Source organism: Myxine glutinosa, chromosome 1 (assembly GCF_964187855.1).
Source record: "Myxine glutinosa chromosome 1, kmMyxGlut1.1, whole genome shotgun sequence".
Taxonomy (NCBI): Eukaryota; Metazoa; Chordata; class Myxini; order Myxiniformes; family Myxinidae; genus Myxine; species Myxine glutinosa.
In genome coordinates this window covers 232657327-232682814 of record NC_136261.1, presented here as the reverse complement: position 1 = coordinate 232682814, position 25488 = coordinate 232657327, and the positions used below count along the sequence as shown (strand labels likewise).

Genomic DNA, 25488 nt, shown 5'->3' with positions numbered 1-25488 from the left:
ATCTTCTCCATTTTGCCCTATTTTCTGCATCTCTCCTTGTTAACCCCCTTGCCCGCATTTCTTCTTCCACCATCTTTAGCCAAGTCTTTCTCGGTCTTCCCCGTCCTCTACTTCCTTCTACATCAATTTCCATCACTCTTCTCAACCAGTCACTTTCATCCTTCCTCAACACATGACCAAACCATCTCAGCCTGTTCCTCTTCACAGCATCAATCACAGGCAATATTCCCATCATCTTTCGCAATTCATCATTTGTCTTCCTCTCTCTCTCAACGATACTCCGCACATCCATCGAACCATTCGCATTTCCACCCTTTCCAGCCTTCGTTGCTGCTCTACGTTCATTACCCATGTCTCGCTCCCATAAATCATAACACTTCTCACACATGCAGCATACCATACACCTTTCCCTTCAGCTTCAGCGACACTCTCCTCCTCATCAGCACGCCACTCAGTTCGCGAAACTTCTTCCATGCACATCTCACGCGAGCAACCGTTGCCGAGTCTGATCCACCTTCTCCATTCAGCATGTCTCCGAGGTAGCAAAATGTTTTCACACCTTCCAGCTTCACGCCGTCTCCAAGATCCAACTCAACATTTCCTCCATCTGCAGCTCCCTCTGTGCACACCTTACATTTGAATGTAGCTGCCACACTGGTAAATGACCCTCTCAGACCACTACATTTTTGATGAACCCACTCAGCGCACATTGTACATTGAATGGAGTTCACTCTGACACCCTTCCTGCACACAGCACACGGCAACTTCCCAGTTATTTCCACCTCACCACATGCTTTACCACTTGCCATCACCTCCGTCTTTCCGATATTCACCTTCAGACCTTTTGTCTCCATACATTCCTTCCACTTGTTCATCTTTTCCTTCAGTCCATCCATACTTTCCGCAATCAACACCAGATCATCTGCATACAACAACTCCCACGGTAAACCCTCCTTTACGTTCTGAGCCAGCACCTCCATCACAGCTACAAATAGTAGTGGACTTAGTACCGACCCCTGATGCACTCCCACCTTCACCTCAAACTCACCACTGTTCCCGTCCTTCGTCCTTACAGCTGTGCGCGCTCTTTTGTACATTGCCATCACTACTCTGATCAACCATTCCTCCACTCCTAACTTCCTCAATGCCCATGTCAATACGTTGCGTGGAACCCTATCGAATGCTTTCTCCAGATCAACAAACCCCAAAAAACAACTTCTTCCTCTTCTCCATGTACTTCTCCTGCAACTGCCTCACAATGAAAAGCGCATCTGTCGTTCCTCTTCCTGGCATAAATCCAAACTGCATTTCGTCGATCTTCACTTTCTTCCTTATCCTCCTCTCCAACACCCTTTCCAATACCTTCATTCCATGCTCCAATAACTATCGCTCGGTACGAGCCACACTCCAGAGGGTCACCTTTCCCCTTGTATAGAGGGACAAGGATACTCAGTTCCCAATCCACTGGAATGCGGCCTTCTTTCACCACCAGATTACAGATCTCTGTCATTCTCTTCACACCCCAACTTCCTGCTGCCTTCAACATATCTCCCACAACTCCTGTCAGCCCTCCCGCTTTTCCACTCTTCATTGCTTTTATCGCTTCCTCAACTTCCTTCTCAGTTATCTTCTCTGCCGGTCCTAAAACTGGGTTACTCTCTATGTTGCCATCCCATTCATTCTCTGTATTCAACAGCATTTCCATATGTCTTTTCCATCTTCCTTTAATTCCATCTGGGTCGACAACGATTTGTCCCACTTCATCCTTCAAGCAACTCACCCCCATCACGTCACACCTCTCTTTCGCTATGTGCTTTGCAATCCTGAATACTGCTTTCTGACCCTCTTCCGAATCCAAGCGTTCTCCGAACATTTTCCTACATGCCTCCTGCGCCTTTGCTACCTCTTTCTTTGCAGCCTTCCTGGCTGCCTTATAACTTTCATGCTCTGCTGTTTCTGCTCCCGTACCCTTCGCCTTCTGCCACTCCTTGAACTTCTTCCTCTTCTCGTCAATCCTCTTTCCAACTTCATCATCCCACCACCATGTTTCCGAGTGCCTCGGTGGTCCTTTTGTCCATCCACATACCTCACCAACGGCTCCCAACAGACTAGCTTTCATTGACATCCAACCACTTTCAAGCTCAACCACATCATCCTCTACCCTACTCAGCCTCTCTTTTAATGCCTCCCTTACTGTCACCTCTTTCAACCTGCACACCTTCATTCTTGGTTGGTACTTCACCCGCCGAGCTCTCCTCGCACCTTTCACCCTTATGTCGCAGACAACCAAGTGGTGCTGTGCAACAGCCTCCTCCACCGGGATCACCTTTGTGTCCCGGAGGTGCCCCCGATCTCGCCTACGCACCATCAGGTAGTCAACGGTTGTCGTCGACCCACCTGTCGTGTATGTAACAAGCTTATTATCCTCTTTCTGGAACTGAGTATTACAAATCAACAAATCAGCTCCATCAGCAAACTCCAAAATCCTTTCGAATCCCGGTCGATCGCTGAATTAACGCCAGGGGGGTTGACTCAGCCTGTCATCCTTCCGAGGTCGGCAAATTGAGTACCAGCTTGCTGGGATGAATGATCCCAGTGTGTACCCTGGTTTAGAATAGGTACACCGTATCCCTGCGCATCGTAAGAGCGTGACCAAGGGTTGGCATCAGGAAGGGCATCCGGCCATAAAAACATTGCCTCAAACAGGGAACCATGATTGTCATGGGGCCCGCAAGGCTAACCCCCGCTCTAGCGGGGGAAATGGCCTTAAAACGATCATTCATTCATTCATTCATAGAAAGAAAAGATGGCCTGTTGCCAAGTCCCGATCATTGTAGTTCACAACACTTTTAGGGCAAACCAAAAAGTAATAATAATAATTCCAGTATCTGGATTCGGATCTTCACAAAAATCTATTCAATGCGTCCTTGTCACATAACCAACCTGTGCACCAAGTGTGGTCTGAATCAGTCCATAACTTTTTGAGATATCCTGCTCACAGATAAACAGAGGTGAATACATAAACCCCATCCACCTTTGGGACCAAATAAGTACCAAACAGGGCAGCCCTGGTTCATGGCAGAAGCACATTTGTTGCCAAACCTCGGCAGACCATCAACACAAACTGGAAAGGGTACTTTGGTCATCTTGTACGCATCAAACAACATCTGTCTGCTGAGATCTCTTGAGAGATCGGCCTTAGGCATTGTTTTAAGATACCGCACATAAGCCAGTTTTTTTTTTTTGGTTTGTTTTTTTAATACAGAATCGAGGCTCATGTAAGAGCTAACACATTAAACATGAAAAGATGCACAGACACATAAAACATGCAATGAAGGGAGCAGGAGACAAGAGGGGGAGAGAGGAAAGTACACAAGCACAACAGGAGAGAACAGGGACGTCGATAAATCTGTGGAAAGGGAAGGGCTGGGTACACGGTATAAAGCAAATGAACACTTCTAGGATTTTCAGGAAAGAAGTTGGGGATTTAAAGAGGCGGATTTGGGGTGACTTAACGGGGGTAGAAGAGATCAAGGTTTTGGATGGAGGAAGATAAGAGATGGTGGTGAACAGCTGTTTTAAAGACCTGGAGGGAGGAATGGGATTGAAGAGAGTGAGGGAGTTTGTTCCAGAGGCGGGAATAAAGAGGAATGAAGGCGTGAAGGTGAGCAGAGAGTCTTGATTTTGGCAGTTTCGCCATAAGAGGGTTGCTGGCAGATCTTGTGTGTCCTGCAGGAATATTTTGGGGGACAGAGCACAGACAGAGCAGAGAGAACAAGGCCGGAGAGGAGTCGGTAGAAGACAGAAAGACCACCTATCTGCATGCAGTGAGGGAGAGAAAGGCCCTCAGAATCAGCTTCATCGTGGGAGATTCCAATGATTCTGAATGCTTTGGTTTCAACCGCGTGAAGCCGAACTCGGTGTGAGGCGGGAACACCAGCCCAGAAGGGAGAGCAGTATTCCATTGAGCTGTGGATGACAGCTTTGTATGTGGTGAGGAGCTCAGAAGTGCCCAGAAAGGACTTCGCACGATGGAGGATGCCCAGTCGGTGACTGGCATTGGAGGCCAGCTTGGAAATGTGGTTTTCCCAGGAAAGATCATGGCAGATAGTGAGACCCAAAAGCTTGAGAGACAGAATTTCTTCAAGCGGATTGTACAGAAAGTAGATGGGAGGGTTGTCCAGACGGTCTTTTCGGAGAGACAAAGTGAGAGTGTGAGATTTGTCAGAATTGAAAGACATGTCCCACTTGTTTGACCAGTTTGTGATATTGTCCAGGTCTGCAGAGAGTGAAGAGGCTGCTGCCTGCCGATCTGAGGGTTGGGATATGGAGTGGCAGAGAGTGGAGTCATCAGCAAAGAGATAGAGGATTTTCCAAAGAGTCGGAGAGATCATTAATGAAAACCAGAAAAAGCACAGGGCCCAGAACACTGCCTTGAGGAACTCCATCCTGAACAGGAAGGGGAGAAGAGATAATTCCATTCAGGGCCACACATTGACTACAACCAGAAAGGAAGTGTGCAAGCCATGCGTGGAGGTTTCCATGGATACCATACGAGGAGAGTTTGGTGAGCAGGGCGGGGTGCGGCTGTTTCACGTTAGCGGCTGCCTTATTGTGTCATAATTGGCCTATGTGAAACATAACCTCTGTCCACCTTCGGTAAAATTCAGGATTTAGACACAAAGCTTGGTGTTCAGAAATGGAATTTTAAGAAGAGTTAAAGCAGGAAATCTCAGTTGGTAATTCTTGCTGTACAACTGCTCTGCAACCCAGTACTGAGGCATAACAGGCTTTTCCCATTTTACATTCATGTACAAGACAAGCAACACAACCATATCCGCAATCATCAGGATAGCTCATTGGACAGACATTTGCTTCTCATTCACTGCCATGTTTCCAGCATTTCATCTATCTATAATTCCAGTAATCTCTGTGTGTATGTTTGTATGTTTGTATGTTTGTATGTCTGTGACCGCTGTTTCTCGACAACCACGGGTCCGATATACTTTAAACTTGCCAGGTATATTGCTGGGGACCCGAGGATGTGCCTTTTCAAGGTTTCATATTAATCGGACAAGTAGTTACCGAGCTATGTCCAAAAAACGATTCAACCAATAAGAGAGCAGCGAGCTATCACGTGTGCCGAACGTGGCGAACAGACTCTGCCTCGGACGGCACATTTGAGAGCGTATTCATTTATTTCCCGTTGGCAAACTATGTTGGCGTTCAACTATGTTTTAAAACTAATTAAAACTAATTTGCGATTCTTTCGCTTTCCTGCGCGTTTGTGCACGCTATGGCGATTTCTTTACCAAACTCCGCAAGCCGTTCGCTTTGGACCAAACCATTTCATGTAAATAGAGGGGGGGGATTGTCACCGTACTCGCAAGCCGTTCGCTTTGGACCAAACCATTTCATGTAAATAGAGGGGGGGGATTGTCACCGTACTCGCAAGCCGTTCGCTTTGGACCAAACCATTTCATGTAAATAGAGGGGGGGGGATATAATTTTAGATATATATATAGTACGGGCATGCCCTAGTTTGTACAATTTGACATATGGGTGAAAACTGGCAGTCTAACAATGTGCTCCAGAAAAGAGAGCATCTGAGAATATGTCGACTCTGGGAGAAAAAACAAAAGTTGGGGTGACAAAGCAATTTGCTCAGATAACCAGAAGTTGCAAATTCACAAGTGCATCCTCTTAGCAACAACTGTGGAAAGTGCCAGTGCGGCCATGTGCTGCTTGAAGAAAGTATTTTAGTTGAAGAATGGAAGTGCAGGGAGTTATCCTCCATTTGAGCCACATCTGGTTGTTGTTGTTAGGTCCAGGAAGTACATTAACAAAATGATTCATAAAACTTGAGCTACATGGGCCTATACAATCAGTTTTTTGTTTTTTTTACCAATTCGCCATTCGTTGCCGGAATTGATTTAAATTGAGCGCAAAAGACCACTGGGTTTTTTTACATACTTTTTATGTTACGAAAAAAGCTCAGCAAGTAGTCAGTGAAAGATCAGCTGACAACTGCTGGAGCTCTGGAAGCAGACGGTTTGTTTCTAATGAAGACCCAGGGCAACGAAGTCTGCAAGTGATGCTACCATCTACAAACACCTGCAGTTCGTTCTTCATTTCATCCTGACTTTAAGCAGAATGTATCGTCGACTTCTTTTTTGCTGTTATTTTTGTGGGGGGGGGGGGGGTTTTGTATACAACGTCAAGGCTTATATAAGAGCTAGAATACAGAAGAGCTTAATGAGTGACAGAAATCACAAGCATGTACCCAATTGGCAAGCGTGTAAGCAAATCTCGAATTGAGAAAATAGATTTTGCACAATGGTCACAGGGACCAGATTCTGGGGAAGCTGAAAGTTCAAAGGTCAAGTTCTAGTGGGTCAATAACTTATTACTTATGCTCGACAGGCTGCTAAATTGCACCAACCTTGGCGTTTCAGTGCACATTCCTCTTCATCAAGAAAAGGCAGTTTTTGCATCTTGATGACAAAGCACTCAAACAAAAGTGTGCTTGGCAGAGAGAGGCATGATCTACAGCAAGTTGGAAAAAACACCCGCTGCGACCACATTCGCTCATCACCCTCATAAGCAAATTGTGATAGTGGTTATCAGTGTTGTTTTAAAAGAGGTGCCATACATGTGGCAGAGTGTGCCCAGGCACGCAGGTGTCAATTTCTGTTCTCGTGGGCCATTGCACAATGTGACATTCCTGGAATGGCTTTCCATCAAAGGAAACTGATTTGGACGGAAGGGCCTTCGTCCGTTTTTGAATTGCATGTGCTTAAGTGTTAAAAAGCGGCATTTGCAGAAATAACCAGAAGGGCACTCAGTATAATTTAAGTTTTGTATCCCATTGATAGGCCAGATTTTGTATCCCATCCCATTGCTAACCCCTGCTCTAGCAGGGAGAATGGCCTTAAAATGCATGTTGTTGTTGTTGTGTTGTTGATAGGCCGGATCCAGATCTGGATCTGGATCTTCAACAAAATCAAATCAATTGGTCCCTATCATACACCTAACTCATCCACCAAGTTTCGTCCGAATCCGTCCATAAGCTTTTGAAATATCATGCTGTTTATCGGTTTTTGGCCCTCTCATTCAATGGCAAATAATCACTTTAGAAATTCTCAGATCCAAATCTTCACCACAATTTAATCAATTCTTGTCAAAGAGCTCACCTGTCCACTAAGATTCGTCCGAAACAGTCAATAACTTTATGAGATATCCTGCTCACAGACAGAAATACAGACAAACACGGGTGAAAGCATAACTTCCGTCCACTTTAGGTGGCGGAGGAAACTACAGCAAATCCAACTTCATGCGGACCTCAAGTTGAGGTGTAGAATTATTACAATGTCAATTATGGAAGAAACAAACATGATAAGATGGAGGATATTATGTATAAATAATTATATCTATATACATATACAGGGTTAGTCAAAAGTAGCGCCAGATTTCTGTTTTTTCGGCTGTCAGATTCTTTCTGGGATGTCATGTTGTTAATAATTGTCGGGTATAATTGTTGTTAATAATGTTGTTGTTAATAATAATTGTTAATAATAAATATTGTTAATATTGTTAATGATAAATATAATTGTTAATAAATAGAAATCTATTGTTAATAAATAATGTTAATAAATAAAATAAATATATTGTTGCGGTTTTGAGTTTTGTACAGTCAGTATAATAAAGGTTAAAATTTCCCCCTCATAGTCACATAAGCAACATGTAGCCTCGCGATAGTGTAGTTATTTCTGAGTATTTGTGAGCTTAGTCCTTTTCCTATGTTAGTTCTGTGTTGAGTAGAGTAAGGAGAATAGGTCCTACTTCTACTGACTCTCCAGCCTCCCTAGCCTCATGCCCCTTTGCGCTGACTTTGGTTCATTTTGGGCGAATTAACACGAGGCAGGCCTAGGAGGGTCGGGGCGGAGCCGAATGAGGGGCGGTAGAGGAGCTGACGGTAAGCACGAGCCGCCAATCAGGGCTCAGAGGATGTGGCAGCAGCACTGCGTCACAGGGCGTGGTTGGAAGGTTCGAAAGGGTTCAAGAAGGTTCGGGGCGTATCTATATAACCCATCGCGCAAAGCCCCCAGGAGGACTAGCACGGGAGGACTAGCGCAAGAGGACTACCACGGGAGGACTCGCGCGCACTGAGCGTCAAAGGATTAGCGCGGGAGGACTAGCGCAGGAGGACTAGCGCGGGAGGACTGGCTGATGAACTGAAAGACTGATGAGAGGACGCGTTGATGAGCAGGAATTGAGAGGTACGCGAGTGGAGGAAAATGCGCATGAACCGGAATACGCGCCATTATAAAGTGACCCTCAGTTGAGCTGGAGGCCGAGCCGCGTACAGTGCATTAAGTCACGCGAATGATAACGGCTGTGTATCCGCCAGCCGCACTGAGACACGCATATTTTTCGTTCTACCTCATCGACTGCCTTTGTTCGGGAGACACGCTACGAGGTTCCTTCCACCGCCGGCTTGCCATCTTCGCGGGACGTGCTGGGACCGTGGAGAGCCGGACGGGGCCGTTCCTGGACAACCACGTCGACGCGTCTGGGTGGAACATCAACCTGCCTGCAATTCCCTGTGTGAGTGTGACGGGCCCGAGTCTGGGTAGTAAGATAAGACTGACTAAGTGCTGCTCTGTGTCTCTGCGTCCACCGATCAATGTATATACGTGTGGGAATCATAATTAAACCTGTGTTCTTCCTTTTCCATTCAATCGTTCTCGTGATTTCCTCATTGGCTAAGCGTGGTACGAATAGAACCGCTCAAATCGGGTTCCACTACTAAGACTGCACAGACCACGTGGTACTCAATCCGCTCGGCGTACCCAAACCACACGAGGCTCGTGCGAGGCTTGCTTCCTCGCTTCCGTGGCGGCGCAGGGATTTAGGTACGAGCGAGACTTGGTCCCGAAACCCTACCTTGCGTTTTGCCCGGAAGAGGCGTTTCAAGTCTCCCGGTTCCGCCAAGCCCAGAAAGAACAAGGGGATTAATCCCCCCTTGGTAAGGGTAAGAAGGGTGGTGGAGAACCGTAACAATATATATATACACATACATACATACATACATACATACATACATACATACACACACAGACTTGGCATTTAATATGGAATATTTTTTTTTGTGGAGGTGAACTTACTTTTCAAGATGACTTAGAACCAAAAGTTTATTGGAATTATGTTGAAATTATTCTAGATTTTGTTAATGTGACGTTTAAAAGAAACAAAAACCACATTTGACATTTCGAAACAAATAAATTGATCCTTGAAAGTGATGTAAACTGACATCGAACTCAATTCATAGACAGTACTGGGATAAACTTCTGTACGTTTTCCAGAAGTATCTCTTTATTTTGCACATTAGCCAAAATTTTTTTTAACAAAAACAAAAGTTAAATTACGACTGGGATTATGGACAGTAAAATTACAGTTCAGTACTTCGTGTAACCCCCACAAGCATTCAGGAGAGCACGTACACATTGAGGCATGCTGTTCACGAGATTTGCCAAGGTTTGGACAGGAATCGCTTGCCATGCAGTGACAATAGCCTGCTGCAATTCACGCACAGAGGTCGGCTGCTGGTCCAAGTGGTCGATTTGACGCGTTAATTCTGCCCACAAGTTCTCTATCGGATTCACATCCGGGGACATGGCAGGCCACTCCATATGCTCTACACCATGGTCAGCAAGAAAGTGTTGGATCATGCGAGCACGATGAGGCCGTGCATCGTCATCTTGGAAGACAAGGTTTCCTCGAAAGGCTGCACGAGCAAATGGAAGAAAAGTTTCTTCCAGAATTGCCCTGTACTTGAACTGGTTCAGGTTTCCATTCAGAACAACTAGGTCAGTTTTGCCCCCTGCATGAAAAGCAGCCCAAACGGTCACCCCACCACCTCCAGCTTGGACTCTTGGCACTATACAATCTTTGTTGTAGGCTTCATGCACTTGTCTGTGCACTCGGACGCGGCCATCTTGACGATAGACCAGAAATCTAGACTCGTCACTGAAGATCACGTGATTCCAGTGTCCTGGCTGCCATTGACGGTGCTCTCTGGCCCACTGCAATCGGCGCTGGTGGTGTTGTCTGGTCAGGCGTGGCTTTCTCAGGGGACGCCTGACACGATAGCCTGCTTGAACCAGTCGTTGGTTGACTAGCCTTCTGGATACAGGCACATTTGTCAGTTGCTGCCACTCAGCCCTAAGCCGATTAGCTGACTTTGTACGGCCATTGTGGACTAACCGGTGCAGCTGGCGATCATCCCTCCTTGTGGTTCTGCGGGGACGTCCTGGCCTCGGTATTGGAGTAGGAACACCCCTCTGAGCATTTCGTTTCAGGATCTTTGACACCTGACCTTGGGTGATGCCATACTGCCAAGCAATAGCACGCTGTTTCATGCCGTAATTTCGTAAAGCCACCACTCCATGACAAACAGCATTGTCGAGTTGACGGACCATCTCCAGAGGATGCGGCAATAACCTTTGGAGACGTACAGCAGTTGTTTTCCACTAATACAGAACGCAACAACCCTTGTATACCCGACTGTGAAGCCAATCATCAAATGCACCTGTCCGTACATTTTGCCACGCCACCTGTGATATAATCCTGTTGTTGACTTCTTGCTGCGACAGACAATCAGTGACATGGTTCTTTTAACAAATAAATCACCAAAGTGTAAAAGAAACTCACCAGATTGATATACTGAGTTAAGAAAGTAAACCCAAGTCAAGAAAAAAAATATATTCCATATTAAATGCCAAGTCTGTACATATATATAATATACATATGCACATATATAGATATATATATATAGATATATGCATATACACATACACATACACATGGGAAGAAAAAAGTGACCCAAATAGGACTGCATTATCTGGCCACGAAGAACAATAATCCCCAAAATTGCATAATTTGACTTGCAACCCTTTCTCACAGGCCCCTGCAATTCGTCTTAACACATCTTTCACACTTCATAACCTATCTCTACTTCTACAACATCGTCATTCCATAATTCAGATGCATGCACTTCAACGCTTCAAATATTGCACCCTATGAAGACCATCTAAGCTTGGTCTTAAGCACGAATTGTGCAGAAAAGCCATCAGGCCTAGGCTAAGACGGCACAAAAAGAAATTGATCCAGCCTCAGCCTCATATGTTTCGTTGGTGCACATTGAAAGAGAAAGCCACACTGCAATTTGCATTTGTGACTTTAACTCACTTGGGAGTAAAGTCCAGAAGAAGAGGCTTGCTGTCATGTTCTTTCACAGCCTTCCAAAGATAAATGAGTCAACACATGAGGGCCTTAGTGCAAATGCTACCCGCGAATCGAGATTTATGAAAAAATATGTTTGTGTCCCATTCCATTGTTGGGATAATAATTAAACACAAGTTTTATCTTCTTCCATAACAAATATTTACAGGACGATAGCAGTCGGTTCAAGTTCCAGGAAGCCAAGGCCTATTTTGCCAAGTGAGTCACCCCAATCAGCTGACAAACCAGTGCAAAGAATACTTTACCCGGTACAGACAACTCCACTTTATTGACAACCTTTGTTATCTATTCTTCCTCAATCACTGATGCTACGAACACTATAAAAAACAGTATGAAGCAGTGTATATCAAGCGCATATCAGGAACATTAGGACAGCTGTTGTAGCAGTTTGACATGATAGCTTCCTTTCTGCGGAAATTTTAAATGAGTTCATTTGAAATCGACCTTTGCAGATATTTCGCCAGTTTATGCATTACATTGCTGGAGCACTTTGCTTGTAAGTAAGTTTTATTTTTCCTTGCATTACATATCCTCCGGAAGGATAATATGGCATCTCCTAACAACGTTTTTCTAGATATCAGCTAACCTTCTGGTAGAAATCAGACCTTTGAGGATGCCAAGATACACCGACACAAGAGATTCTCACTCCCTTGCCTCTGCCAACTTGGACAAATTACAAAAGAAAGATGCCTCAATGAGGTGAGGATGAGATGTATTTGAGATAGATGAGGTATTTGGGCAACGTGCACATGCACACACATATACACAGATGAGGGCGGACAGGATAGCTTAGACCTTAGAGGGATGCGCATTCGTCTTCGAGGTGTGGTTTAAATCTCCAATGACCATGCAGGATGCTTCGCTTGCAGGACGATGCTTCAACGTGAGCACCGTCCATCGATCTGAAGGACGTTGAGCCAGAAGACCCATCTGCCAGCGCTGTAGTGGGTGGATGCTAAAGATCCCACAGTCTTTCGCTAATAATGGTGAGTTGTAGCTGGCACAATGTGGTTTGGTACAACTTCCAAGTAGCTGCCACATTCAATCGAACATAAGACTTATCCAGCAGGTTTGTGAAAAACTTGATCCAAAACCTAGCCTGATTGACTGCAATGTGGCAGCAAAAACTTGGCCAGTACAAGTAGTAGTCGTAGATAATATCAGCAAGAATGAACCAGAGGAGTACTCTATCCAGCCATTCTGAAAATACTTGGAATGCCCTGAATAAACTTGATTTCCTTCCAAACTGACTGTACCCCCTCTGCTATTCTCCAACTTCGTTTAAATCTTTGTCAGCAACAAGTATCTCGAGGCTGGGGAAGGTTGAATCCTGACATATATGATACCTAAAATAAATAAATAACCTATGTGTATGTGAAACCACTTTCACCAAGCTACCCTCTCCCCCCACTCCCCTCCTCCCCTCCTCCCCTCCTTTGCCTCCACTCGTTGTTCGTCCTCCATCCCTCTGGCAAGTGCCCCTGTGCCTTTTTATTTTGTGTGTGTGTGTGTTTGTGTGTGTGTGTGCGTGTGCGTGTGTGTCATTGAGCAGTGAAAATGGTCCAATAAAAACGATCAGAAAGGGGTTCACCTTCCGCGTTGTGTTGTTGTTTGCAAACAATGACCATGTCGAACCCGACCACTATAATCACTCAATGGAGGAGCGATTATGCTGACATGGTGATTTTTAGATAGCAAAGTCTACGACACAGGCTCACCAACAGTTCAGACCGTTTCTATCCTTTCGGCCACAGTGTCATTAAAATCCAACTTGCCATGGGTAATCATACAATCACGATTATTTAAAACTTCACCCGAATAGCTATTTGAATACGTCCAGCAGAATTGTGTACATTAAAAGTCCCATCACCTTGTGAGCAATCTATCACAACTGCAAGTATATAATACACCTTCAGAGAGCAAAATTCACAATACATTCATATTTAGATGACAAGGGTATGTATAAATGAGGACATTGGAAGTTTAACCATTTATTAACAGCATAGGCATAGGCATAACAGCATGGGCATTGAGGAAGTTAGGAGTGGAGGAATGGTTGATCAGAGTAGTGATGGCAATGTACAAAAGAGCGCGCACAGCTGTAAGGACGAAGGACGGGAACAGTGGTGAGTTTGAGGTGAAGGTGGGAGTGCATCAGGGGTCGGTACTAAGTCCATTACTATTTGTAGCTGTGATGGAGGTGCTGGCTCAGAACGTAAAGGAGGGTTTACCGTGGGAGTTGTTGTATGCAGATGATCTGGTGTTGATTGCGGAAAGTATGGATGGACTGAAGCAAAAGATGACCACGTGGAAGGAATGTATGGAGACAAAAGGTCTGAAGGTGAATATCGGAAAGACGAAGGTGATGGCAAGTGGTAAAGCATGTGGTGAGGTGGAAAGAACTGGGAAGTGGCCCTGTGCTGTGTGTAGGAAGGGTGTCGGAGTGAACTCCATTCAATGTACAATGTGCGCTGAGTGGGTTCATCAAAAATGTAGTGGTCTGAGAGGGTCATTAACCAGTGTGGCAGCTACATTCAAATGTAAGGTGTGCACAGAGGGAGCTGCAGATGGAGGAAATGTTGAGTTGGATCTTGGAGATGGCGTGAAGCTGGAAGGTGTGAAAACATTTTGCTACCTCGGAGACATGCTGAATGGAGAAGGTGGATCAGACTCGGCAACGGTTGCTCGAGTGAGATGTGCATGGAAGAAGTTTCGGGAACTGGGTGGCGTGCTGATGATGAGGGGAGTGTCGTTGAAGCTGAAGGGAAAGGTGTATGCTGCATGTGTGAGAAGTGTTATGATTTATGGGAGCGAGACATGGGTAATAAACGTAGAGCAGCAACGAAGGTTGGAAAGGGTGGAAATGCGAATGGTTCGGTGGATGTGTGGAGTATCGTTGAGAGAGAGGAAGACAAATGATGAATTGCGAAAGATGATGGGAATAGAGCCTGTGATTGATGCTGTGAAGAGGAACAGGTTGAGATGGTTTGGTCATGTGTTGAGGAAGGATGAAAGTGACTGGTTGAGAAGAGTGATGGAAATGAATGTAGAAGGAAGCAGAGGACGGGGAAGACCGAAAAAGACTTGGCTAAAGATGGTGGAAGAAGAAATGCGGGCAAGGGGGTTAACAAGGAGAGATGCAGAAAATAGGGCAAAATGGAGAAGATTGTCATGGGGACCGCAAGGCTAACCCCCGCTCTAGCAGGGAAAATGGCCTTTAAAATGCATGTTGTTGTATAGGACGTACATAGAATAGATGGAAATCCTTATACATAGTATCCCATCACAAGTGAGGTGTTGATATCCTGGGAATGCAGCGGATATAGTCTGTTGCAACTTTGTGTTGGCCATCTGCATGCAGAGAAGTTTGAGGCAAGTAGCCATTTTCCTGCTGCAATTCACATAAGAGTTTGGGACCTTAAAGTTACATCGGTGAAAACAAGGGGTAAAGGGAGGAAGGCTGGGGGGTTGGGGTGTGGTGGCAGGGGACGGCAAAGACAGATGGGAGAAAAGGCAAAGGGGGTTGGGAGGGGATGAAATCTAGAGGGATAGAAATTGGAATGTGGAGTGAAAAAGGGAGAAATTAAAAGGATAAGGGCTGATGGGGTGAGGCCGGCACGGGTGAGGAGGAAGTGACAAAATCCTGCCATTTGTGCATAATATGTGTAATATGATGATGGCCCTTAATACTGCAAATTAGTCGAAAGATGGAAATGCCTGCGCTCAAATTAAGCTCAAATTAATGCCGTCACGAAACGATGAAAATGGGATTCACTCGTTGAAAAGGCGGAATCAGGAACCCAAGGAACCTGACATCTCACGTGGCTACGATGGCTTTACAGAAACAGCAGCGTTCAAACTAGCGGCGTTTCATTCTTCCTCCGCAACACCCGGGCCCGAATTGTTGACATCAATCCTACGCATATTCCCAGCGTCGCAAAAATTGACATATTTACAACGGCCGATGACAGCTTGTAATTACGGCCACTAATTGTATACAATCCTGAATGCCATATTAAACATCTACGCACGTGAAAAGAAGAAAAAGAAAAAAAACCGAAAATCAATGGCACACACGGCATCGATACAATACTTGATACACGATGCCATGGGGGTCCAAGGAAGTTCAGGTAACGTTGAGGCTCTTCTTACAACTGTTGCAAAACCATGAGCTGCAATCCAGCTTTGCAAACTGCAACCATTACTTGTACCAGTATAGGCACAAAAACAATTGCATGCAATCCCAAGAAAGCCTTTCTCTGCACACAAGTCCACAACGGAAGGCCACAATCCTGACTACCATAAACTCCTCTTTTATACAGCAAACCAGCTGGCTTCTAAACAGAGACCAAAATAAACCATGAAAGATGAAAACCAGCCTCTCGGAACTTTCCATAAAGTGGTGCATTGCTGTCGTTTTGAAGGCGATGGCTCCAAATGCATCAGCCCACTGCAAATTAAGCAACCGCACGAGGACCGTAGTGGCAAACCCACAACTGCAAGCCTTCCCCCAACTTGGAGAAACTAACGTAAACAAATAAGCCTACACAAAAGCACAATGGACATGCACGAAAGAAACCCAGGATTAAACCCAAATTTTTTTACTCCTGTTCACAAACGCAGAAAACAGGGTCCCTAAGCAAAATGCAGGCCCTCCTTATCCCATCGATAAGTTTGGCCTCCCCATTACTTTTCCCTTCCTCTTAGTCCACCAATCTACCATCAAAATCCACTGAAGCCTACTGCCGACTCTTTGTAACCTCAACTATCTTCTGTAGTGACAACATTTGTTTTGCTTTCTGAAAAACTAATAACCTTCTCAGCAACACTAATCATAAACTTCAACTTTGTTTTTGTTTTTCCCCGATATGTAAAATTTCACCAACTCTACTACACCTCCCATCCCATACACCTCTTCAACCTTTCTTTTGAAGGCCTTGGTATTTATTTATCCAACCTCCATCTACTGTAGTCTGTTTACACCAAGAATAACAGCCTGGTGTTAGCTTAACGGTTAGGTTGCTGGCTTGGGATCCTGAGTTCAAATCCCGGTGGATCGTTGCATTAACGCCGGGGGGTGGGGGAGGGGTTGACTCAGCCCATCATCCTTCCGAGGTTGGCAAGTCGAGTACCACACTGGTAATCGGGGCACCGCATCAGCGGCAAACGCGCTTCCAGAAAAATGATGCAACCAGCAGCCACAGGCTGCATACGAAGCAACAACAACCAAGAATACCTTACCTCTTCTCCTTCCTCATATCATACACCTCCTCAATGCTCGCATTCATATATTCTCCCGGCAGCACAGCTTTTCAACAAACATATTCCTCTCGACCTGAAAGCAATCACATCATCCTGCAGAATAAGCTAAGAAAACAAATCAGGATCAGAATCCATAAGCAGCCTTTATACCAGGCATTTAATGGTGGGAGTCAACTTCCCCGACATCACATCTACGCCCTCCCTCTACCCCACTCTCAACTCCACACGTAGCCACTTGCCCTGGAAGGTCCCTGTTACTCTGGCAATGAGTGCTTGCACCTCGCTGTCCATTTAGAGGCAGGCTGAATAAAGGATCTATGGCAGCACACCAAATGCCTGCAGAGAAGCAAAACCACATCAACATCGTGATCCAATCCCAACCTCTTCTCCCCACCCACCACATACGTGCCTCCTGCCAGTGAAGCAGTCAAGCCTGAGCACTCCAAGTTCTCATGTCTCAAGTCTCAAAATGCCTGGAACGCTTCAATACGAAAGTGAAACAAACATGTTTACAAGGCATAACAAAAGGAAACCAATGAAAAGAGATAACATTTAAACTAAATGCTAAATAATGGAATCAAAGATTATGTCATCAGGAAGCCAAGGCGTCACCGTGCATTACAACGCTCTTACTCCAAGCAAATTGATGGTCTTCATTACTTCTGCCAACTCTCACATGGGCTTGCTAACTGCGCACTTTATACAAATCACTTCCAGCTACCGTTATGGTCACACACATTCACCGTATCACGTTTACTTTCGACTCTTCACTCACATGACATCGTACAGGTATGACACACATCAGATCACTATCCAGGAGCCATTCTTATTCCAAGTCCTCCGAAATGCAAGTTCACCACAAATCTCAAATCAAAGATGCCACTGCAACAACTACTTCGACACCCCCAATTATTCCCACATATTGTGAGGTTGGCTTAGCAACATGCTTGGCCCAAGTCATTCATGAACCAGCTTGCCAGGCTTGACGTTTGACTGAAGGTGGCAGGAATTTGTAATTTGTTCAAGGTGCCAGCGATAACTCACCCACTCTTCACAAAGACTTGTGAGGTGAGATTGTTAATATCAAAGAACAACCAGTGCTGGCAGACAGGTACTCCATTTTAACAGTTCCCTGATAGACGGCACACTCATTGATGCCTCACCCTGCATGCAAAACACCAGCACCACAGTTTATTGCTGGGCTAAGATTCTACCCCAGGCTAGGCAGGTCAAAGGTGAGTGCGGATACCTCCAGGTTATGCCAGCCCGTGACACCAATTACCTGCCAGCCCATGACACCAATTAGCTATCTCTTCAAAAACAATTGTGAAATGTTTGATTGGAGAACAGGCAACATATTTATTGGTATCTGTTCTGTTTGCCCATGAATACACCTGGTGTTGGCTTAACGATTAAAGGATTCTGGCGTAAGATTTTAGGGTCTTAAGTTTGAGCCCCTGTCATGCTGTTGATTAACACCAGGTGGATTGACTCTGCCTGTCATCCTTCTGAGGACAGCAAAATTAGCACCAGCTTACAGGTAAGAACGAACCATTCGAGTGTCCTGTGTCGGAGTGGCGACCCATCTAGGATTGTGCCAAAGAGTCTAGGAAACTACTTCGACAGCCCTATGCATCTGAAGATGCAAAAGAAGTGGTTTTCTTCTTCTTCTGCTATCCAATGTCCAAACACTTTGTTCATTTTATAGTGACCATGGAAATGTAGTTAGCAGCAGTAGCTACAATGACTCAAAGTACAATGCTTAAAATTTATTTTCTTCAATAGTTACAGAAAGTTTATCATGGTTGAGCATTGTCATTAGTTGAAAATAAATCATAGGAATCTGTAGAAGAAAAGCCCCTTTCATTTGCAAGGACTTATGGCAACAAAAACAAATGTCTCCACGACCCATGCCACATTATCTTGTTAATTTAAGAGGAACGCCAGGACGTTAGTGCAAGGCAGTCTTACTTAAATTATTGGCATCTTTTAAGTTGCTACAGCGTTTCAAGGTAGGATTCAAAATAAAGAAAAATAAAACGACCTAAACTTGCAGAGATGTGATTATTTTGAACCAAATCCAACATCCTCATCTCAAGAGGTATTCGAGGAAAACATCACATTTGGCAGGATTGAATACTACACACTCGATTCAATCGAGTCTTAGGGCTTTGCTCTTCCATATTTGGGGAAATAAGAGAACATACAGAAAGCTAATGAATTCATGCACACTCATAGTCAAAAGGCCCTCGTGATCTGAAAATTGGTAGATTTCAAAAGAAGTCCCATTTTCCAGGAAATGGTTCACATCAGCAAGTTTTAAAAGTTTCCAAATGTGAACCTGAACACTTAAGACACCACAATTCGAATCCAACCGACCATCCAACTTCCCCCAACAAAGCTGCCTCATGGTAGTCCCCTATCAGTTTCACCGGAAGGGACTATAGGTTTGCTCTCTGTCCGTCTGTCCGTCCGTCTCACCTGTGGTTTTTCAGACTTTTTTCCCATACCCTTTAACATATTCAACTGAAACTTGGTACATGGCTTTATTATGATAAGCTACAGAACAAGTTAGTTTCAGGATGTCTTACCAATTTTTCAGTGATGCCCTTTTTGGACTTGGTAGAAGTCCAAAACAGACAGACACACACAGATAGAAAATATCACATTGGTCAATTTCATTTCAAAGCAATTCTTGATCTTCTTGAAGTTTTTTTTTTTTTTTTTTAGTTTGTTTTTCATACTCAAACAAACATAGTCCTGATACACCATGCCAATGTAGTGATCCACACAAAATAAGCTTATTGTAAAAAATAATAATAATAACAATAATAATGCCCACAGCATTCTGCTGTGCAGACATAATAAAGGGAAAGACCTCGATAACGAGATGGTGCGAGTATAAGCAAAACAACAAACAAACCGCAACAATTATAATAACAGATACGAAAGATGCTCCGAACGGAGTCCATCGATAGTTCGGATAGCTAGTTGTTGCGATATGTTGTAAATACAGAGATCGAGTGGACGTCACACAAATTACACCAAACTAACGCACAACTTTAATTTCTGCAACGACAAGTATAATTTAAGCAAATAAGTAAGCAAGTCCTTTGCTACCATCGATACCAACAACCTAAAAGAACCCCGGTTGTCATCTGCATACAATACCACCACTAAAAAAAAGAAAATTAAGCAATGCAGGCTTATCATAACCATTACCTGATAGTATCTGCTACACGACGCCGCAACTTCCTGCGGTCATGACCGAGCTAGCGAGATCAAACCACAAAACTTGCCCGACAACGAGCGAGCTTTTGCACTTGCGCATGCGAGGTTCGACGCCGCAGCACGTTCGATGGCCGTCACAGGAATGTTTGAATTACAATTTTGTGGTGCTGCACTGGCTGCTGTGCCTCGACAACAGTCACGCCAAGGGATACGTACGTAACCCACCACCGCAAGACGGATGACCGGGTCCAGCCGCATCAGGGCCGGTACAAACACTGGACCGAGATCAAGAACTGTTGAAAATTTGATGCCGAGCAGAAGCTACCGATGCCAAGCTCACTCGAATGATGCACGCAAGTCTGAGAATCAAACTCACCACGCCAGAAGGGAGAACACAGGAGGAAGTGTCAGAATTCAAACCTAAACATTTTAGCATCAGTAAGAATGTCAGTAGTTCCCAAATAGAGAGATTTAAAACTTTTTGTGCCGTACTGCCACATTTTCACACTGCAGTACAAAGATCAATTGCGATGCTCAAAATCTGCAGCGCACCGGTGTGACTCCAAAAGGACTTTGCCCCTCAAGTACTTCTCCGACCCCCTCTCCCCCACCCGCCGTCATCCCCATCCCTCACCCAATCACATCACTGGCCCCCATGGCAAATCAGAAAGCACGTCCATGGCGTTCCATTGTTTTTTTTTATTATTACTGGTGGCGGATAGGACAGGGTAGGCGAGGCCCAACGACAAACAAACTCTTCCAGAGTTGCCACGTAGGGTTCGTCCGTCCCCCTCTGAGCCGTCTGGCCGCCTCGGCATGCGCATTGTGCCCCTCGCTCTCTCCCTTTTCTTTTTTTTATCTCCAATAAAGGCCTATTCACCGCACACATTCCTGAGTCCCGGCACTGGCGTGGTCTCCGGCTAATCCCGTGGGCCACGGCGTCACATTTTTTTTATTTAACGTTTTTTGTTTTCCTTTGGCATGCGCACGCACTCCGTTTGATGTTCCTGTGTGCGTGCCCTGTGGTACACGTGTGCGCATACAAGCGATGTGTCGACTCGGATACAGTTGCTAGAGAAGAGCACATGGATACACGGGAGAGAGACAGCAGCGCAGAACACACACACACACACACACACACACACACACACACACACACACACACACACACACACACACACACACACACACACAGACAGGGACAGACATACAGAGACAGACACACACACACAGACACACACAGAGACACACACAAACACACACAGAGACAGACACACACAGACACACACACACACACACACACACACAGAGACAGACACACACACGACACACACAGACAGACACACACAGAGCCAGACAGAGACACACACACACACACACACACACACACACACACACACACACACACACACACACACACAGAGTTAAAGGGACAAAAGGCGAGGAGTTGGAAGGGAGGAGAACACGGACATGGATTGCCGTTGAAATTACTCGCCGCTAATGATATTTCGCTCGTCACAGCAGACAAAGAGATCGCGTATCGGGCCGTGGCGCTGTAAGCCGACCTCCCTGTGCCTTTGCGGGGGCGACACCGGGTCGGCGAGCCGCAGGCGCGTCCGCCCTTCCCTCCCGTCCCCTCCTCTCCCTTCCCCTTCCCACAAACACCACCAGCACCACTACTTACAACTACTAGCACGAGCACTACCTCCCGCATAACCCAACCCGGCCAAGCCAAGCCAAGCTCAGGAGGCGCCGGCGCCCCACGACCGACCGACCGACCCCTCCCCGCATGTCCTCCCTACACCCACCTACCCACCCACCCGCGATCCCTCCCAGCCCGAGAGCCTCGGGTTCCTCACCGACTTGCAGGACGCTATCCACGCAGCCGCTCTCGAGGAGCCGGACGCCGCGGTTGAAGGGAAGCCGACTCTTGTCCTCACCCTCCTCGGCCGAGCACTCGAGAGACGAGTACATGCAAATCTCACGCTCGCTCCGCGGGAACGACCAGAATACGATTCGTCGCTGCACGGGCTCCGGAATGTGCGTGAATCGCTCCTCGACCCTCTGGAAGGGCCATTTCTCCGCGACGCGCTTCGCGCTCAGATCCAGCAGCGACTCCGGGCTGCGGGTGCCCGGCGGCGGAGGCAGCGGCACCGGGCAGGCCCGGCAGCAGAGCCGCTTGGCCGGAGGCTCCGCACGCTCCGCCATGCTCGCTGCGTCTGGCGTCCGAAAGCCCGGCGCGCCCGCTCCCCCGACCCAATCCCAGGCCCCCCCTGATAGTGGACACGCCCACTTCGAGACCATATTAGGATAATAAGGTGTATACTTTGCTGTGACGTCATCGAGGCTTCACCGGGAAAATAATAAAAGGCATGGGTTTGGCTTTTCTTCTTCTTTACGCCCGGTGACGTCAGAGAGCCCTTTTTGGCAGAACCAGGAGGGGCTCCGATGTCGCCGCGGGAAAGTGCGCTCTCTTGGGTTCCTTGTTTGGATAGGAGAGCCGAGAGGGCGGCCGGTCCACGGATGAATGTTTTGGATGTTGAAGGTGCGCGACGCCGATCGAGCGTCGTGTGATCTTTCATGGCACTAGCCATGAATCTGTCTGTCTGTTCTGTTCGAGGGTGTGACAGATAGACCATTCGATTCGGAGAAACGGTAACACAGAGACCTATCGTGGGTGAGAGAGATATAACTTTAGTTCGGGGACGATCTGGAGAGACCCTCGGCTCGACGCACAAATGGACACATCGCCGCAGCTAATTATTTATAAGTGCGGCCAAGCAAGCCCCGGCAACGACCTCTACATCATTGCGGGAGGCGTGCCTGCGGCCCGGGGCTGCGGAGGTGTGCGCTCCCGCCGAGGGGTGTGCGCGCGCGCGGCAGCTGTTCGAGCGTTACCGCGAGCGGCCTTTGTCTGCGCGCGACGAAACCTTCACACCATCGCCAACAATGAGGCTCACCGTCCGATCGGGATATCTTAACCACTCGTTTAATATCGATTTGCACGTTTTGGATCATCCGTTGCCTGATCTGTTCGCGGTCCTTCCCGTACGTACCCCGTTAGAACGCTCGCCGTCCCATCCCTTTACCACCTCCAGCACCACCCTCGCTCCCAATTGCTTTTGTTCGTGTTTCGGGCAACCACGACACGACAGTAATGTTGCTGGACTGGTCAGACAGAATCTTCTGTTTTATTCGACGTTTTGTTTTGTTTTTCCCTTTCTATTTGAGCGATGTCTCGTATTTTACGCTATCGAGATACAAACACCCATATGATATATACACACACACACACACACACACACACACACACACACACACACACACACACACACACACACACACACACACACACACAAACATACATACGCACATAAACACACACACACACACACACACACACACACATATATAAACATGCATACGCACATAAACACATATATACACATGCATACGCACATAAACACACACACACACACACACACACACACACACACACACATATATATAAACATGCATACGCACATAAACACACATATATACACATACATACGCACATAAACACACACACACACACACATATATAAACATGCATACGCACATAGACACACATACATATGCACATAAACACACACACACACACACACACACACACACACATATATAAACATATACATATATAAACATACATACGCACATAAACACACACGCACACATATATAAACATGCATACGCACATAAACACACACATACATATGCAAATAAACACACACACACACACACACACACACACACAAATATAAACATGCATACACACATAAACACACACACACACACACATATATATTGTTATGGTTTCCACGTGACCCTCCTGCCCTTACCAAGGGGAGATTAAGCCCCTTGTTCTTTTTGGATCGTCGCAACCGAGAGACTTGAGTCGCCACTTCCGGTCGGACACGAGACAGGGTTTCGGGACGATGTTCGCACGTACCTAAGTACTCACACCGCCGCGGAAGCGGGGATCAAGTCTCGCACGAACCACGCGTAATTTGAGTACGTCCGAGCGGATGGCGTACCACGAGGTCCGTGCAGTTACCTGATATTGGAACCCGATTAGAGCGATATAATTCGTACCACGCTTAGTCAATAGATGGAAGGGACGAAACGGTCGAATCAAAGAAATAACACGTTTAATAATTATTATTTACAATGATCGGTAGAAGCAGAGACACAGGGCAGTTCTTATACAGTCTTAGCTTATTCCCCAGACACGGGCCTGTTCACACTCACAGGGGGAATTAAAGAAGGAAATGGTTCATGCGTGGAGGGATGGGGAGCATCGGGTACAGTACAGGGGAGGGGAGGGAGGGGAGCATCGGGTACAGTACAGGGGAGGGGTAGGGTAAGATGAGGGGTTAGAGGGGGAGGTAGGGAGAGCTGCTGATAGTGTGTCAGAGATTGCAGAAGAGTTAGGAGAAAGGAAAGGATGAGGAGGACAAAAGGTTTAATGGTGATGGGATGAGGCACAGTGAGGTGTTGTTTGAAGGGGGGGGGGGGGGGGAATGGCAAAGTCGAAGGTTGGAGGAGGTGGAGGTATGTGATGGAAGAGAGAGGAAGTGGGGAGAAGGTAGCTTTGAGGAGGAGGGGGGAGGGGGGAGAATTAGAGAAAAACTTTGATGTGTAATAGCCATTAAGGTCACTTCTGTGGCAATTTTCAAACAGGAACAAGTGAATACTTGAGATTATGCTACCAGAGTTGAAAATCAGCATATTGGGTAAGTGCCAAAAATATGAGATATCATGAATATTTGTTAAGCTGCTCAGTGGGAAAGGTTATCATGCTCTAATGTACTCCGATGGATCCTAAAACAAATTGACACAGGTTTTGCCACCTCAAGCGTACCGATATCTGCTCTGGCCCAAGGACGAAGAGGAGTGCATGAATGAAAACTGGATGTTTGGGTAAATGTAACCACCCCTTTTGAAGATAAATAACTGCTTAACTTCATGAAAAGCTTTATCCCTGGTCAACTCGACATCACCTCACAGGGGGGTCTTAGCGGCCATTTTGTTTTGGCCTCTTCAAACGTGCCTTGCCTTGGAAACATGATCTACTCACGGACTAGTTTAAGTACATACTGTAATCGAAATCTGTATTTGGGTCTGAATAAAACCTCGAGGCCCGAATTGTATTTGGGTCTCAAGGACAAAACAAGTGTTGAAATCTGGAGTGATTATTATAATTACTTGCAACGGTACTCGCGCTAAGGGCGGGGCGTCAATTGGGAGGCCCAAATGAAAAGGCAAAATATCAGAAATTGAAGGCTTTTTTTCTTTTAAACGATTCATATAAACATCCATTGAATCATAGCACACGCAAATCAACAAAATCTAAAGAGGACATGGCGCCCATTTTGAAAAAAGATTGAATTCTGCAAAACGGAAGCGGCCGCTACACGTCTTTCTCAGTCGCACATTTATGTGTGAAGAGTGTGCGCCGAATCTCTAACACGGAAGCAGCCGCTACATCTGTTTCTCAGTCGCTTTGCACACGCTGCCATGTTACTTCGGAGCCAAACTTTTATATAGGAAGAGTTCGTCGGGAGTCAATCTACTCTCTCCTGGTACGTAGAATAAACAGTATTTGTAGAATTTCAACAAAAGCCACATCACATTTCATATGAGTGTCTA

The 25488-nt window shown here is 46.0% G+C and overlaps 1 protein-coding gene across 2 annotated transcripts in view; it reads right to left on the bottom strand.

The window, feature by feature from the left end:
• Nucleotides 1-22022, bottom strand: part of LOC137434989 (zinc finger SWIM domain-containing protein 6) — a 176571-nt gene extending 154549 nt beyond the window's left edge. For both annotated transcript variants that reach the window (XM_068128297.2, XM_068128306.2), the window contains exon 1: nucleotides 21657-22022. In XM_068128297.2, the coding sequence (XP_067984398.1) occupies nucleotides 21657-22005 (349 nt within the window). In that variant the 5' untranslated portion in view covers nucleotides 22006-22022. The remainder of the gene's footprint in view (nucleotides 1-21656) is intronic.
• Nucleotides 22023-25488: the final 3466 nt, after the last annotated feature.